This window comes from Monodelphis domestica, chromosome 2 (assembly GCF_027887165.1).
Source record: "Monodelphis domestica isolate mMonDom1 chromosome 2, mMonDom1.pri, whole genome shotgun sequence".
Lineage (NCBI taxonomy): Eukaryota > Metazoa > Chordata > Mammalia > Didelphimorphia > Didelphidae > Monodelphis > Monodelphis domestica.
The window spans coordinates 276473472-276491665 of record NC_077228.1 but is presented as its reverse complement, the minus strand read 5'-3'; the positions used below and the strand labels follow the sequence as shown (position 1 = coordinate 276491665).

General features: G+C 45.6%; 1 protein-coding gene across 1 annotated transcript in view; it reads left to right on the top strand.

Moving 5' to 3' along the window:
* The first annotated feature begins 2468 nt into the window (after window positions 1-2468).
* Window positions 2469-18194, top strand: part of MDGA1 (MAM domain containing glycosylphosphatidylinositol anchor 1) — a 95568-nt gene continuing 79842 nt past the window's right edge. The window contains exon 1 of the mRNA XM_056818157.1: window positions 2469-2899. Coding sequence (XP_056674135.1) covers window positions 2833-2899 — 67 coding nt within the window. The 5' untranslated portion in view covers window positions 2469-2832. The remainder of the gene's footprint in view (window positions 2900-18194) is intronic.

Here is an 18194-nt window from a genome sequence, read left to right as displayed (position 1 = left end):
GGGCGCTAGACTCCCAGGGACTGGGATGAACGAGCGTCCCTTAGGTGTCTGCAGGGAGGTGGAGGGAAGGCTCGTCTCAGAGAAGGTGCCCTGCCTAAACCAGCTGCTAGAAGTCCATGGAGAGCCTAGAAGACCCAAGGATATGAGAGGAAGCGGATGGCAGGAGTATGAGATGGCCGGGTGGAGGCGGGAGCCGGGCCGCGGGCAAACCTGTTGGCATCTTTGGGGCAGCAGCAAGGGCGAGTGCCGCGCTGGGTCTCCGCCTTCCGGCTTCGTCCTTTACTCGGGTGGCTTCAGAGGCTGGACGCCCGCTGCCAGAGCAAGCAGAAAGAGCTTGCCAGGGTTGACTGGAGAAGGGACAGGGACTGGGACCTAGGTCAGGGCCCAACCGAGGCCAGAGCGCGGATGGGAGAGAGCTGAGTGCCAAATCCCTGGCCCCCGAGAGCGCGCATACAAGTCCTCAGGAGCAGTTCTCTCCCTTGGTCACCATCTCTCCACCCCCACTCCATAGCAGTCCTCAGCCCCCAGCCTTCCGTCAGAGAGACGTTCAACCTTCTCCATTCTCCACCTCTGTCTTCCATAGCGAAGAAAGTGTATAAAAAAGAAAGAAGGGGGGGAAATTGTGTTCAATACCCCAAGGGCTCCGGTTCCTTGTCTATGCATTTACATCGAGTATGCTACGGTTGCACACGTTCCGTGCGACCATGCAATGCAGCCTGCGTGTGCAGCAGTAGCTAGGTCGTGTGTGTGTGTGTGTGTGTGTGTGTGTGTGTGTGTGTCCGCGCGCGTGCGAGTGCGGCTTCCTAAACCCGTTCCTCAGCTTGCTAAAGCCCACGTCCCTCTCTCTCCCAGTGTCCTCAGGATAGATGGATCCATTTCAGCTTTCTGACATTTCCCTGCCTGGGGTGGGGTGGGGGGAGAGCGAGGGGCAGGGAGGAAATGCAAGAGCAAAGGAGGGAGGGAGGGAGAGAGAAGGAAGAAAGGGTAGGGGTGGGATGGGAGGGAAAACGGGGGGGGGAGAGAGAGAGAGAGAGAGAGAGAGAGAGAGAGAGAGAGAGAGAGAGAGAGAGAGAGAGAGAGAGAGAGAGAGAGAGAGAGAGAGAGAGAGAGAGAGAGAGAGAGAGAGAGAGAGAGAGAGAAGGGTAAAAAGAAGCCGGCTGCTACCCCATCCCTGTTTTGTTTTCTCTAATTGGTCCTGGGGGAGGCGAGGAAATTGGACAGAGGCAGGGCTCTGCGAGAGCTCGGCTCATTTTAATTGGCTCCTTTTTTTAACTGGAGGGGAATCAAACAGGAGAACGAGCGACAAAGGGAGGGAGAGAGAGAGACCGAAGGAAGGAGAAAGAGAGAGAGGGAGAGAAGGGGGAGGTTGTTGGAATAAAAAGCTGGAGGGGAGGGGGGGCGACTGAAAAGAACCACTCGGAAGGTGAAGTTACTGAGAAGGAAGGTCTAGTACAATTGGGGCTGGCCAAACGACTGGGCTGCTCTGCTCCGCCCTGGGGGGAGCCCCTAGCCAGCGCCCCACCCTGCCCAATAGGGCCCCCAGCAGCTGGCCTGGGAGGGAGGCAGGCGGGGGCGGGGGCGGGGGCGGGGGGAGCTGGCCAACTTCGGGGAAGGCTAAGCCCTGTTCTCCTGAGAGCTACGGAGCCAGCTAGCGCCAGTCACGGACAGACAGCGGTAGAGGAGAGCTGAGCCCGGGAGAAAGAGAGCTCGCGGAGCTCACCATCGCCCGGTCGGGGTCTGGCCCGAGGCTGCAGGAGGAAGAAACTGGTCGTTTTCACATATTTTAAAGCCACCCAAACTTTCCTTTCCTTTTTTCTTTTTGGGGGCCGTATTCGCTTAAATTTAACCCTCTCTTCTGCGCTGGTCCCTGGGGGGACGAGACCTCGGATTTCTTCGGAGCCGAAGCTTCCACTAACTTTGCTCTCTGAACCTCCAGGACTCGGGGAGAAGAGTGGGGAAGCTCGGAGGATAGTGGGAGGTGAAGAGCTGCCCCTCCCAGGGGCCATCCCCGCTTCTCGGGCAAAGGAGATTGAACCGCCTACTCCATTCCCGCCACTCCGGGAGCGGAAGAACTGCGGGGCTTGGAGGTTTCTCTGTTTTGAAGCTGGGGGCCTGCCTGTTGGGTCGTCTCCTACTCTGCCGGGGTGTGGATACCTTGGCTCAACTGGGCAGGGACTAAAGCAGTCGGATTAATTTGCCTGGCGCCCGAGACACCTCTTCTTCCGTCCCCTCCCCCTACGGGGAAGGGTATCCCCTCTGGGAGTGGGGGAGGACCGCCAAGTTTGACTCTCTTTGGTCACCAATTTATCAGACGCTCCGCAGAAGGGGCTTCACTGACCCGCCTCCTCCCACAGAAGGGGAGGGGTCCACTCCTTCCTCCTAGCTCCCACTTCTTTCGTACCCAGAGTGGAGGGGGCCAAGCTCTCTATTCTCCCTCCTGATCTCGTCCCTCCCACTTAGAACCCAGAGATCTGCGACCAAGGCTCGCTGTCCTTAGAGCACTGCTGCTCTCGGGCCAGACTCTTCCCTACGAAGGGACCGGGGCGCTGGCTGGATTGTCGGGGTGGACCCAGCCACCCTGCTCCCGGCCAGCGCCCCCTGGATCTCCGCTTTGACAGAGGCGTTTCTGGAGGAGCCCTAGCTGTTGTCGCTGCCGCCTCCGCCGCCGCCGCAGCAGTCGCGGCCTCAGTCTCCTGCTCCGGGTCGCCGCAACCGTGGTCTCCAGCACAGCTTAAGGGGACAAACGGAAGGCTAGGAGGCGCCCTGGTGGATGCGCTCCTCGCTGCCTCTCAGGCTGCGCTGCCCCGCGGGGATGAGGCACCGGCGGTGAAGATGGAGGTGACCTGCCTTCTTTTACTGACCCTGGTCCCTATTTACTGCAAGGGACAAGGTGTCTACGGTAAGATTTCCTTCCTGACCAGAGCCCCTTACTAGCTAGGCTGTAGAGAGCGTAAAGTTTGCCGGGGGCGCAAAGTGCGCGTGGTCGTGAGGGCGGGCAGGGAATTGCCGTTCTGGTCCTGCTTCCCTTCGAGGCGCCTAAGGGAAGGAGAGCTTGGGAACTGGCAGCCCTGAAACTGCTACCAAATGGGGGTTGTAGCCGCCAGTATGAGGCGGGAGGTGGTTGCAGGTGAGAGGTTCTTGATGTCCGTCTCCTCCTAGGCGAGGCGCAGAGAGTGGGGCTCCGAGAGCCCGTGTTAGCTCAAAGTTGGCCAGCGCTTCCAGGCTCGTTATCCGCTAACCTCTCCCTCCTCAGGCCTTGCTCCCACCCGGTTTGGGCTTCTTCATAAAAACGGAGGGGAATCTGGGGTTCGTAGCGACAAGGTTGTGGGGAGCGAGGAACAAATAAGGAGGCTCCTAGGCGAGCCAGAGTCCAGTCCCCCGAACCAGACTGCCTCTGTTCCTCTAGCTAGTTGACTGCACCCTGGTTTCCTCCCTACGACCAGCTAGGGCAGGCGAGCTTTGTCTTTTCCAGCTTCTCCTAGGCTGCGGAGGGCAAAGGGCGCCTGTGCCCGAGTTTCTGCTTCCCTTAGCATCATCGGAACAATTTGCCTTTACAGTCCTTTCCCAGACGCCCCTGCTATTTACAGAACACCTACCTCTAAATTCTCTCTCCCTGCACTCCCCAATAGCCCAGGAAAACACACTAACACACAAATATACATTTCCCCTCGGAAAACAGGAACACAACACGTACCCTCGAGGTGTGTACAAACAGACTTTTACCTGTTTGAGCAGATTGTAGTACACACCACACCACACACACGCGTCGAACCCTTCTTGAAAATGTTTTCAGAGATCTTGTCAAGGGGACGACCAGCAATGCCTGCCCTTGTCCCTCTCTTCTCTTCCCTAGTTGGGTCCCTTTAGATTTCCCGAGAAGACAAGGGGGTTGGTGCAACCGTTCTCTCTACCTCTCTGGTCCTGTCCTTCCATTCCGCTGCCCCTTGGATCCAAAGATAAAGTCATTCTCCCAGGCAGGCCTTTTATGAGACAAGCAGAGCTTCCCCGTTGGGGGAGAGGTGATTGGGTTAGGTGGTGATTGAGGTTGAGGTAGGGGCTGTTTGGACCCTTAGCCGGATGGGATGGGGAATGTTCTTCCCCGAGTCCCCGGAGCATAAGCCTTTAGCCACCCCGTGGCTCTCGCTTTGCTTCCCCTGACGCCGTGGCTGTCTTTATAGAACACTTTTTAATGATATGTTGCTTTGATCGGTGGAACGGAGCTCTTTCTTGTACTTTCTTTTCTCTCTCACTCTGTCTATTTCTATGGTTAGTGGGACTGATAATGTGAGCCTTGGCTGTGATGGTGGTTGGGTACACTTTGTGACTGAATGTGTGTTTGTGTAGGGGGATGTTGCCAAGTTGCTCTCTTCCCAGAAATGCCAGCCTTGAGAAGGAAAAGAAGCCTTAATTTCCCGTGTGTATGCAGCTTTCTTGGTGGGGACACGGTGCAAGGAGAAGGCCAGGGTGGTTGGAGGGGAGGCAGGGACGTAATATGTTCCCAGAGACACGGACGACCAGTGCAGGTTTAATTCCCTCTGGGGCGGGGCTGACTGAGGCTTCCAGCCAAACTCTCAGCTTCTTAATTAGTTTGCGCTTCTGCTGCCTGGTACTCCGGAGTGACCAGTGTAGGCAAAGGAGAAGAAAGAAGCTGGAGGCGGAAAAGCCAGCAGGAGACCTCCACCCACCCAGTAGTCTAGAGTGCTGAGGTAGAGGGAAGATAGAAACTCAGAAACACCTTCCTTCCTTCCTTCCTTCCTTCCTTCCTTCCTTCCTTCCTTCCTTCCTTCCTTCCTTCCTTCCTTCCTTCCTTCCTTCCTTCCTTCCTTCCTTCCTTCCTTCCTTCCTTCCTTCCTTCCTTCCTTCCTTCCTTCCTTCCTTCCTTCCTCCCTTCCTTCCTTCTTTCCTCCCTTCCTTCTTTCCTCCCTTTCCCCTGCCTTTCTTCCTCCTTCCCTGCCTTTCCTTTTTCTGTTTTCTTTACTCCTTTCTTTTTCCAGTCTCCCTTACCTTGTTTATTTCCCCCTTCATTTTGCCATCCTTCCATCCTTCCTTTCTGTCCTTCTTCCCTTTCCGTCTTCTTCTTCCTTTCCCCTTTTTACCTTTTTCCTTTTCCATCCCATTTTTCCTACTTTTCTTTCTGCCTTTTACCCCTTCCTTTCTTCTTTCCCACCCTTTCCTTCTTTTGCCTTCTTTCTGCCTCCCCTTTCTTTTCCTGTTACTACCATTTCTTTCTTCTTGCAGTGTTTAGGCCTTTTCTTTATTCATCCTCATATGTTTCTCCTGAGGAGGAAATTCCAGATTTTCTTCAGCCAATCTGCTTGCAAAGAGGATCTGGATGGGAAGGAGACATGGTGAAAGCCTTTTTGCCATGTTATGGTAGATGCTCCCAAAGTCTTCCTCTCAGGACTCACTGGTATAATTCTGTGACATTCATCATCTCCATCTAATAACTTCCTCATCGCTCAGCTATGTTAACTAGCCTTTTTTCAGGGACTTCAAAGCTTCTTAATTTGGAGAACCTTGGCCATGATTGTTAGCTAGACAGTTCTCCTGGGAATATGGAGAATTTTTCAAGATGCATAGTTTCAGGAGACTATCTCTCTGGAGGGCTTTGGAGGTGGGGTTGAGGAATAACTATCAATATTGTCTATGTTTCTTCCTCACCTGGTGTCCCCTAGAGTCTCAGCTTGAGCAAATCAGTAAGAAACAGTTGAATGGAGTCAGCCCCAACTTCTTGGATGATGGGAACCCCCAACAATACTTGCTTTGAGAATTTCCATCCCTGTAGTTTAGAGAAGAGAGCCTTAAGAGGACAGGCAGGGTTGTAAGGTTTTATTAAGATGGATGGTGAGGGGGAAGCTTGTATACAGGAGGTGGGGATGGCAGGTGACAGACAGCACACTTAATTGAGATACAGGAAACTCCAAACTGATGAGAGGAGAAAGGAATATTCTTTTACTGATATTTGGTTTGGTTTGTAAGAATTGAGGGCCAGAGCCCAGAATTTCTCAAAGCAGAAAGAGCTACTCTGGAGAAAAGGGGTGTGTGTGTAGGCAAGAAACTCTAGGCTTGGGTCAGGGGTCTGGGGCAAAATAAAAGAGCCAGAAGAGACTAAGATTTGGGTCATGAAGCTGGAGGTAGGTGTGCTATTGGGTTGGAAGGATTGCCTAGGGAAAGATCTCAGATTGTGACAGCTTTCTCTAACAGATGAAATGGGTGAGGTTGGTAGGAGGGACCCTGGCAAGTCAGTGGGGAGAAAGAGGGTGACAGATTACTCCTGGAGCAGTTCAGATAAGGAAGTTATAGGAAGCTTGTTCTTATGCTGCAGAGCCTATAAGGCCAAAGGAAAACAGCACTAAGTTCCAGAAAAGCTAGGCAAGAGAAGAAATAGGGAGACGCCCTGAGCTACCCACAAGATTGACTTTGTGGCTGGGGATGAGGACCTTAGAAGAGCAAATGAGGGATAACATCTCTCCATAAAAGGCCAATAAAGAAATCCTCTCCTCAGCATATTCGATCACCCAGAGTGAGGGAGAAACAAGACTGTGCTCCTCCTAAATGTTGGGAGAGAGGGTAACAATAATATAAAGACTGGATTACTAAATTGGGGTTTACAGAGCAGTTCCCTTATAAAAATCTTGCCACTTAGGAAGTGCAAATATTATGATTATTATTTGCTGTAAGGGGCTAGGAAAAAGTAAATGATTGGTCATGGTCAAAGAGCTAAAAAGTGTGTCTTGGTTAGGACTCAAACCAACTCCTACCTTTAGTCCCACTGAGCTTTCCATTACCCTTGTTTGCCAAGGAGTGTGCATGTTTGTGTAAGTGTGTGCATATCTCTGTGTGTGTGTGTGTGTGTGTGTGTGTGTGTGTGTGTGTGTGTGTGTACTGATTCTATGTGGTGTTAATGAGGCAAACAGTTCATTATATTAATCTTGGGGCAGAGGACTAGTTTGGAACACTTAGGGCAGTGATGGTGAAAGTTTTAGAGACTGAATGCCCAAACTGCAACCCTCATGCCTCATGTGAGCCCTTGCTCCCCCCATACCCCAGACAGGGGAGGGAAGAAGCACTTCTATTGGGCTGCTAGGCAGAGAGGCAGGTGATGAGAGATGAGAGAGGAGTATGGAGAGGGTGAGGGGAGCAGTCATAGGTTCCCTGACTCAGACTTAGGGGGTTTCTGTTTAGTGTGGAGTTAAGGTAAATGGATCTGACTCAGCCATTGATTGCATGGTGCAATAGAAAGAGAACTGAATTAGAATTCAGAGGACTGGGTTCAAATCTTATGTGTGACACTTACCCATAGGCAAGACACTTCTCCATACCTTAATTTCCTAATCTATAAAATGGGGAAGCTTGAAATAGATGCTTCTACAATCCCTTCCATTTCTAAATTGTTGACCCTAAGAACCCTTGTGATCAGAGCTGCATCCAAGTCAGGGGTATAGTTGGTATGTGCAGTGTCTGGGAACCAAAGATTTGTGTTTTCCTTAGCTGAAATCAGATGCTCCAGCCTGTTTTCCCAGCTCCTTAATACACTTCGTGACTGTTGCCATTTCATTTAATAGTAACTCCCTTGGACCTAAGGAATTACCACTTGAGATCCATCTGCTCCCCCCCCCCCTTTCCCCCAGGGTAATACTGAGTGGGAAGATGGAGGAGGATGGGGAGAAAGGGGGAAAGAATCTCTTTCCCCCATGTTCTGCTTTCTCTCCCCTTATCCCATTCTCTTCCTCCTGCCTGATGCAGATACTACAGCAGCTGAGTGCTAGGGCCAGACGGTCCTTCGGTGGCTGGACCCCTACCCATCTCCTTCCTCTTTCCTCCCAATCTCCCTGTTCCCACTTGGCATCCTCTAGGGTCAGCCTATCTATTTGGCTTCTTGGTAGGCTGATGGGGAAAGTGAGCGTTGTGGGTAGGGCTTGGGTTTTGGAGAGAATAGGCTTGATGGGGTGGGGTGGGGATGTCGGAAGGTGAGGATTAGCTTCTGCTCAGAAGCTTTCTTAGTCCCCTCCTCCTTCTCTCATAACCACCCCCGCAGGCCTCCCAGCCATTTAGAGGGCAAGGATTACTCTCCCCCACAAAAGCACAACAAACCTCTGGATTATTTAATATGCAGGAGTGGAAATTGACATTATCCTTACGACAGGTTGTTTGCAACTTACTGGTAGAAGTCAAAATATTTCACCAAAGGTGTCATCAGAAACTACTCTCCTATGCTAATTTTTGTGGGAACATGAAGACAGATGTTGAATAATTTGACAAGAGCAACATAGCTTATAAAATTATCACCATGTCAGGTTTTTTAAAAGGGGGATTGGGGGAGAAGGAATTGCAAGAAGTGTGTCTCCCAGGGACTTGGGAAGATAGAAAGTGATTCCCATTCCCACTCCCACCCTCCTTCCATTCCCATCTCCCAATCTCGGGGTATATTTTTAGGAAAACACACTTCAGATTTCCCCTAGTATTTCTGTAGCTCGCAGTTGTCAAAGTAGTCTTGGCACCTTGGCCCATCTGTACATGCTGCCCTTTGAAATGGACCCAAGGAGGTGTTTTGCCACGGAGGAATGAGGGCAGTGGAAATCCGGGGAGTGCTACAGTACTATTCCATTGACAAGGAAGAGCCTTCCTCAAAAGCCCAAAGAAATGCAGCTTGGAAGGAAAAAAAAAAAACCCTGCTCTGTTCTCCACACACATCCCCCTGCCCTCCAGTGTGGTATTTGTATTGGTGTATGTTTCCCGGGGAAGAGATCTATCTTAACAAATATACAATATACAGGGTTTGGAGATCTGGGAAGGAGGAGCAATATTCTATGTAACTCTGCGTTGCAGATGTCCAGCACCCCTGAGGGAAAGCCATGGGCAATGCCCTCCAGCCTAGCCCGTTTGTGATAAGGAGTAAGACTTCAGGGAACAGGGGAAGGCGTCTCGGGCTATGCTGGTGCAGCCCCATTCTTATACCTGTACTCCATTGTGAATATGGCAGTCTTTTCTCCCAGAAAAAAGTGATAAAGCTGGTCTTCTGGGGGTATTGCTGCTAGGAGGAGGAGGAGAAGGAGGAGGAGGAGGATGAAGAAGAAAAGGGGGGAGGAGAAGAGGGAGAAAAGGGGGAGGAGGAAGGGAAGGAGGTGGAATTTAATTAGAGGCCGGCACCCTGGGGAAGGGGAGAGTGGGTGGTGAGGGCAGGCCATGTCTAGGGACCTGGTTTAATTGTTCTGCCCTGGCTGTAATCCCAGTCTCCCTGGGGTTGGGTTTCCTGATTGAGAGTCCTGTATTAGCTCTGCTTTTCTGAAACAAGGGGACTGTCCTCAGGCTGGATGGAGAGATGGGAGGGAGCTAATCAGACTCGCCACTCCTCGAAAATGAATGATTCGGGAAATCGATATCTGGAGCTGGGAGTAGAAAACCAGGGCAACGTCTGAGGCCGAGTCAGAGACTTTTTCTTGTTCCAAAAACCATTGACAGGGAAATAGGAGGACACAGGGCTTGGTTGGGTCATTTGGAATGGAGTGATGGAGGTGTATGAGGCGTATGGTCCTGTGCTGGCTGCCTGGAGTCTGGTACTTATCCCCCCAGACTCCTTCTATGTCTTGATCTGGAAAGGATGCAGGTGGTGGTGGTAGGGGCAGAATCACCCCGTGAGGGAAGGAGCTGGCTTCTGGGGACTCAGGTTTTCCTGTGTCCTGGCTCTTCCTTCCAATTTTACTAGATTATTACATTTTATTTTTATTTATTTTTATTTTTTTAATCTTAAAATCTGGTCAGGTGTCTCCCAGGGCCACAAGTGCAATGGGATTGTCCAGCTGGCTGGGTGATCGCAGCTACTGCTACTGCTCCAGATGCGGCCAGCAGGGGGAGCACTTGGCCACCATATTTCCCCCATTGTCTTTTCCTGTCCCCCCCCATTCTTTTGCTTTAATCTTCCTTGGACCAGAACAGAACCATGCTTCTTTCCTGAGTCTAGGTCAAGACCATAAGTCCTAGGTTCCTCTGAAGCCCTTGTCATAGCCCTATTTACCTCAATTACCTCCACCCACCCAGATTGTGGCCACATCCTCATTGGTGGCACCCTCAACATGGCCCTAGCCCTAAATGAGAGAAGTGTGTGTCATCTTCCAACGTGGTTCCATTTAGGCTGACTCATATCCTGTACTATGTTCTCACCCTTCCTTAGAGGATTTTAGACATTGTTTTTAATGAAGAAAAATCAAAATACAAGTGTTGGTAAAGGGTTATATACCCTTGATGACAACTATATCACTTCCCATTGCAAATCAAAACTGATTGAGAAATCAGTTTTGTGATGTGTGGACTCATGCATTCTCCTACCCTTCTCTCTCATGTCCTCCATCCAAATACTTGGAGATTTCATGATTGTTTTCTTGTATGTAGGAATGGTCTTTGGAAAACTTGAGAATCTGATGAAGGCCAAGAAACCTTAATAATCTGCATCATCTTCTTCCTTTTCTCCCATCCTTTCCAGGAAGCCATTGATACATCAGCTTTCTTACTGCTCTAGGCCTGTTGGCCCAATAAACAGAAGTGTTTAGGTATTTTAAATGACACACTGAGGTGTTAAGGAGTTATTACTTGTAAGAACATTTGCATTTTAATAGAGAACAGACAGAAAGAAATGCTTAACCCAAAAGAGTGAATCTCTAAAGCTGAAATTTCAAGCAAGAGGAAGGAAGATATTTGGGGGCAATAAAGGAAGCATTCTTGGTGTACCTTGAATAAGATGATGCAGGCCATCATTTCAGATGGTTGAATACATGGAGTGGGGCAAAGAAGAGGCAAGCCTGATGCAGGGGCTGTTATGCTAGGGAAATCTTCCTGTCTGTATAGTCATCTTTTCTCCTTTCAGGATCAAAATGGTAGACAGCTTTTCTGATGGTTAGGAGACAATATGAACAACCTGTCAGAACAGTGATTGCTTTGAGGCTGGCAAAATGCTCTATAGACATTACCTTATTCAGTTCTCACATCTGACTTGTAAGGTAACCAATACAAATATCACTATTTCTATTTCATAGTTGTAGCCCCATAATCTGGATTTTTCTCTAGATATTGATCCCAGCTTTTCAGCTTCATTTCTTCAGGGCCACATATTGCTACTTTCAATTCCAGTTTGCTAGAGAACAGTAGTTAGAATCTCTTCCTAGTAAGGAGAGGGTGACAATTTTTTTAGTCATGGCCATCCTAAGCAACTAACAAAAATCAGGTAGAGTTCATTCAAGCTAAGGTTACATCTTTGTTACCCTTATTTCTGGGCAAAGAGCACAGCCCTTTGTACCAGACAATCGTCTTACTTAGGATTAGACCTTCCTCAAATATTCCCCTGGTTTAGTGCACAAATGAAATTGAACAAGAACAAAAGAAGTAGATTCATCATTCTTTACATACCTAGTATTCATTCTTGCCTTTAAAAATACTTGTTGACAGCAAAACCCTTTTACTTTGTTGTGATATTTTGAACAGCAAAAAGCCTGCTGTCTTTCTACACAGATGGGAATTCTCTGAAACTTGTCTACAGTCATTCAATTATAGTCAAAGGGATTTTAATCCAGGACTAATCTGGCTTCAATCTCTCTTGACTTCAAGCTCAGAACTTTTTTTCACTACATGAAGCTGTCTTAGGCCAAAAATTTTCCCTCTCTTCATGGAACCCAGAGATATAGATTCACAGAATCTCAGAAGTGAAAATCATCTTACAGAGCATGTTGTCCAACTCAGAGTTGACTGGGAATCTACTCAACAATATTCCCCCAAAGCAGATGAATCCAACCTTCACTTAAAGGCTTCAAGGGGAAAGAATACCACAACCTCCCCAGGTAGCCCATTTCACTGTTGCATAGCTCTAGTTGGAATGAAGTTTTCCTTATATGGAACAAAAATCTGTATTAAATCTCTGCCCATTGCAACCTGGTTCTGCCCTTGAGAGGAAAAGCAGAACATGTTTGACCCCTATTCCATGTAACCTCTTTAAATTCTTAAAAGAATGAAACTAGCATTAAATAGCTGTTATGTTCCAGATACTTTACAAATCTCTCATTTAATTCTCATAATAACTCTAGGTGATAGATGTGGTCATTATCCCTATATTACATTTGAGGAAACTGAGGTAGGTAGAGATTAAGTGACTTGCCTAGGAGAGACAGCCAGTAAGGGGCTGAGACTAGATTTGAACTCAGTTCTTTGTGACTTCAAGCCCAGCACATTATGCACTGCACTACCCACCATCTTTTTGAATATGGATATCATGTCATTCTTAGATCATCTCTTCTTCAAATTAAACATTTCTATTTCTATGAACTAATTCTTTTGTGGCATATTTTTGAGACTCTTCCCCAATCTAGTTCCCTTTCTTGAATGCTTCCAGTGAGGGGTCACCAGTACAGAAAATATAAGACTACCATCTCTTGGTTCTAGATGCCATGTTTGTCTTAATGTGGCCTGAGTGCACATTAGTCATTTTGGCTGCCATATTCCTCTGTCAACTTGCATTCCATTAAACCTCCAATCTTTATAATACGGTGCACATGATAATGAACTGATCTTTACATTTCCAGACAAATGTCCTACTCTTTGTTACCCATCCTTATCATTCTTTCATTTCTTTGTACAAGCCATCCTCAATGTCTGAAATGTCCTTCCCCATCAGCTCTCCTCTTAGATGCCTTTGCTCCCTTTAGAGCTCAATTTAAGAGCTACTTCCTACAGGAGGCCTTTGCTTATTTTTCACTAGTTGTCCCTCCTAATTATTTTGTATTTATTTATCTGTATATATGTCATGCTAGCTCCCTCAGGAAAATTTATGGTCCTTGAGGGCAAGAGCTGTTTAAGATTTTTGTCATTGTATTCTCCAGTAGCTAGTACAGTTCTTGGCACATAATCTGAAATTCTTGCTGAACTGAATAGACTCAGACTTATTGTTCAGTGTTGCTTCTCCCATCCTGAACTCTTGAAATTGACCATTCCTGTTGGGATGATTTGGGCTTTTGTGGTGAGATTTCAAGTCTTTGCTTCTGTTAGACAGAATCAGACCCTGGAACTTTTTTTTTAGCTATCATTCTCTTTTTCCTTTGGAAGTAGACTTCCAATAAAGTTAATGTGATCTCAATTACTTATTAGCCATATGACCCTGGGCAAGTCATTTAGTCTCACTGACCCTTAATTATAAAATGGGGAAGATAAAACTTGTAAAATCTACCTCATGGGATTATTTGAAGGCTCAGAAAGGAAGAGCTCCTCCCCCCAACCTTTTTAAGGTATTTCTTTCCTCCTCTTTTTGGGGAATCTCCATACATAAAAGGTTGCATTACAGGATAGTTGCATAGGAAGAACCAAGTAAGTTACATATCTGTTCTTTTATAGGAATCAGAGTCATTTTAGAATTTTAGAGTTGGAAGGCATCTTAGCAATCATCTAAGTCTCATTCATGCCCCCCAAAAGACCTCCCCCCCACCCCCAGCTGCAGCATACCTACTTGAAGACCTCTAAGGAGGGAGAGCCCACCACCTCTCAAGGCAGACCATCCAACTTTGAGAGAGCTGAAATTATTAGGGAATTTTTTCCTTCATATAACCCTAAATTTACTTCTTTGCAATGTCCATCTATTAATCTTGGCTCTGCTTTCTTGAAGTCAGCATAGTATAGGGGGAAAATCACGCTTCTGGAGTCAAAGGGTACTAGTTCAAATCCTACCTCTGAGGTGTACCTTAGATGTCCTTGGATGAATCATTTAAACTTCCTCAGCCTCAATTTCCTCATTTCTATACTGAAGGAGTTGTTGTTAATGATCTCTGAGTTACCTTACAGCTCTAGATTAAATCTTATCTTCCTATCTTTTAAGTTCTTGAAGACAGTGATCATGCCCCTCTAAGCCTTCTCCAGATTAAAGATGTCCTGCTTCTTCAAGTAGTCCTCATAAGACATAGTTTCAAGGTTATTCTCTATCTTGATTGCCCTTCACCAGACAATCTTCAGCTAAAAATCTTATTTTTTTTTAAACCCTTACCTTCCATCTTAGAATCAATACTGTATAAGGGTACCAAGGCAGAAGAGTGGTAAGGGCTAGGCAATGGGGGTCAAGTGACTTGTCCAAGGTTACACACCTAGGAAGTGTCTGAGGGCAGATTTGAACCCAGGACCTCCCATCTGTAGCCCTGGCTCTCAATCCACTGAGCCATCCAGCTGCCCCTAAAAAAAAAGCAACTCTTAGAAAGAACTGTTGGAGTCAGAATGCAGATGAAAACATGATTTTCAATTGTTTGTGTTTGTGTTTGTGGGTTTTGGTTTTATAAGATTGTTCACTTACAAAAATGAATAATATGGAAATATGTCTTGTGTGATAATATATGTATAACCCAGATCGAATTGAGGGGAAGGAGGGAGATAAATTTGATCATATAACTTGGGAAGCTTGTGTGAAAATTTGATATAACATATAATATAATAACAAATAATATTTGTTATTACAATATACTTAAAACATTTTTTAAACTTACTTTTAGACAGAGGGGCAAGGACTAGGCAAATGATCACAAAGGATCACAAAGCTAGAAGTATCTGAGGCCAGATTTGAATCCAGATTTTCTCAACTTCAGGCCTGACTCTCTATGCAGTATATCACCCAGCTGTTGCTAATCTTCAGTTTTTCAATGCCCTTCTTAAATTATAGCACTTGAATGGAACAGATAGCTTGGGCTGTGGTCCAGACAGAAAGAGTACCCACTCTAGTTCATTTAAATTTAGAATAGGTCAGTTAGAGCTTGATAAGACTTTAGCAGAAGGTCCAACTTCTTCATTTTATAGGATAGGAGACCAAAGCCTAAGAGAAGTAAAGGTCAAGCCTTGCCCCAAATTCTACATTGATTTATTGGCAAGAGAAAGAACATCCCCTCTTAATTTGTAGATATTATGCCTTTTAATTAAGTCCAAAATTTTATTAGCATTTTTTAATTCATTGAGTGACCAGTCCCCAGATCTCCAAAAGAAAAAAAAAACCTGTCTAACCATGCGACCATTTATTTATTCCCCACTCCATTCCCATCCTTTTCTTGGGAAGTTGATTTTTTGAATCCATGTTAGACTTTACATTTATCACTATTGAATTTCATCTCATTGAATTTGGCCCACCAATCTATCAAGAAATTGTTTAGTTTTTATAAAGAGATGCATTATCTTTTGTTGGAAGATTGCTAATGACAACTCAGACACCAAATGAGAGGGAATTCATCAATCCTAACCCAAATCCTAACCCTGCACATTTAGATAATTCTAGTTGTTGAAGTTCTTCTTGGCAGTAACCCTAAATTTACCACTTTTCAACTTACATCCATTGTTCTGCTCCTTCCCTCTGGGACCAAACAGCATAAAATTCTCTTCCATATGACAGCCCATCAAATACTCAAAGATGGCGCCCTATGGGGGTGTGATGTGGTGGACCAAGCTCCCAGCTCAGGCACTAGCTGTGTGACCTTAGGCAAGTGCTTTAACTTCTCTCAAACTGTTTCCTCATCTGTAAAATGAGGATAATATCATAGCACTTATATCAACAGGTAAATTATGAGCATCAGATGAGGGAGTATATATAATGTTTTGCAAACCTTAAAGCCCTATATGAATGCCAGCTATTATTTATTATTATGATTAAAGGCAAATTTTTCAACTTCTCTGAGACCCAATTTCTTCATCTGTAAAATGTCCACAGATATGTTATGAAGCTCAAATGAGATAATGTATGTAAAACATTATATAGGAGTAAATTGTTATTATGCTTTATTCTTATCTAATGAGACACTATGAGAACTGATAAGTTTTTTAGTCAGAAATGAAGCCAGGCAATATTTTCCCCCTTCACCCGTCCTTCCCCACTTTCCCATACAGTAAATATTCATGGAAATCAGTCTCCTCCTGCCTGAAAATTGGTTGAGACACCCATTCTGTGTTAGGGTTATAAAGAGGCCTTGTGGTGGGGATGGGATATAAACAACTTTGGACTTGGAGTCAGGAGATCTGTTTTGTCCCTTTGGGGTGTTGTGTATCCTTGAGTAAATTAGTATACCTCTGTGAGCCACAGTTTCCTGACATAAAAATGAGAGAATAATTCATGTCCTGCTTAATGCATAGGATTGTTTTGTGAACTCTGTGGGACCAAGAATAGGGATGCTCCTGTTATAAGTATGAGATCAGGTGAGATGAGTCTGCAGGAAGATGCAGATGCAGGGAAAAGATTCTAGAATGTGGGAGCAAAAGGGTGAGCCAGTTAACTGAGGTTGGAGCTGGGTCTTTCTCTGGTTTGACCTGGAGGGACTGGCTGTTTTCCCTTGGTGACTGTTTCTAGCTTGTCTTTCCCATCCTACCTATTTACTTGCTGACTTGTTGTCATCTACTGAGCTTCCTGGTGTGATCCTGAACCATCTGTCTGTAAGATTATGTCTGGGGTTCTTATGGATCCAGGACGTCTCCCTGTGCCCTGTCCTGTCAAACTGCCAAAACTCATTACCAACAAAAGGGGGAGTTGGGTTAGTGTAGGTTTATCTATATTGGGGACTGGGGTCTTTAGACAGATAGGTAAGGATTAGGTTAGCTCGAAATCTGTGAAGACTCTCAATGATGAGACATTTAGATCTGGGGAGATTTAGGTAGTTGTTATTAGTTTAGGATTATCCAAATCCCCTTTTCACTTTCCCTGTCATAATAAATCCTACATCCATCCCTGTTATATAGTGGTCTGTGTTTGTTACCTCAGGACAGGCTCTGCCTGGACTAGGTCTGTTATCTTGTCAACTCACTGGTTCTGTTGACCTTCCCAAATCAGTTAAATCTTCTGATACTGTCTCAAACCTATCCATTTGGACCCATCCCCTAAATCACCCTCCATCATCTAAGGAAAGATGATTTCTGGATTTGGAATCTAAAGATATGAGTTCAAATCTCTATTATCTGTGTGATCTTAAAAAAAGTCACTTCTTTTCTCCAGGCTTCATTTTCCTTATCTGTAAAATGGGAGAACTAGACTAGGACTAAAATCTCTTCCAGCTCTTAATCTGTGATCTTGTGAAATTTGGGTTCAAATCCTGGTTTTGCCATTTTTAGTAAACTTGGGTAAATTTATTAATTGGATCCAGGATCCAGTTTAAACTGTAAAAGTCACTTAACATTTCTAGACCTTTCTTTTTTTTTAATTATATTTATGGGAGCAGCTAGGTGGTTCAGTGGATTGAGAGCCAGGTTCAAATCTAGGTTCAAATTTGGCCTCAGACTCTATTTAGCTATATGACCCTGGGCAAGTCACTTGACCCCCATTGCCTAGCCCTTTCTGCTCTTCTGCCTTAGAACCAATACACAGTACTGATTCTAAGATGGAAAGTAAGGGTTTAAAATTATTTTCTTATTCTCTCCCTCCTTCCCTTCCTCTCTTCTCCTCTTCCTGAGATAGAAAGCAATTTTATATAGGTTATACATCTGACATCATATGAAACATTTTTCCATATTGATTAGACCTTTCCTTATCTAAAAATTGAAGCAGTCTGGTGAGATGATTTTCCCACCAGAACTTTAAGAAACCTTTTTTCCCCCTTCTTTCTTTTAACCTTCATTTAAACATTTTACTTTCATTTTCAGTTCCAAATTTTCTCCTTTCCTCCACCACCCGTACTCATTAAGAAGGCAAGAAATATGAGACTCATTATACATATGAAGTCATGCAAAACACATTTCCTCATTAGCCATGTTGTGAAACAAAACAAAGCAAAAAATAAGAAAATGAAAGAGAAAAAACATGCTTCAATCTGTACTCAGAGTACGTCAGTTCTCAATCTGGAGGTGGGGTGGATAGCTAGCATTTTTCATCATGAGTCCTTTGGAATTGTTGTGAATTATTTTATTGGCCAAAGCAGCTAAATCTTTCTCTCTAGATTATCTTTACACTATTGCTGTTACTGTCTAAATTGTTCTCCTGGTTCTGCTCACTTCACTTTGCATCAGTTCATATAAGTTTTCCCAGGCTTTCAAGAAGTCATCTTAATCGAGATGATTTTTTAAATGTCCTTTTCATCTTAGACATTCTAGAATTCCAAACAAATTGGTTCTAGCAGCCCTCTTGAGAGATAATGTCAGTGTAAAAATGATGGTTCCTTAGGTAAAAATAAAGGTTCTCTCCACTGATTATGATAGTGTATCAGTGGAGTTTA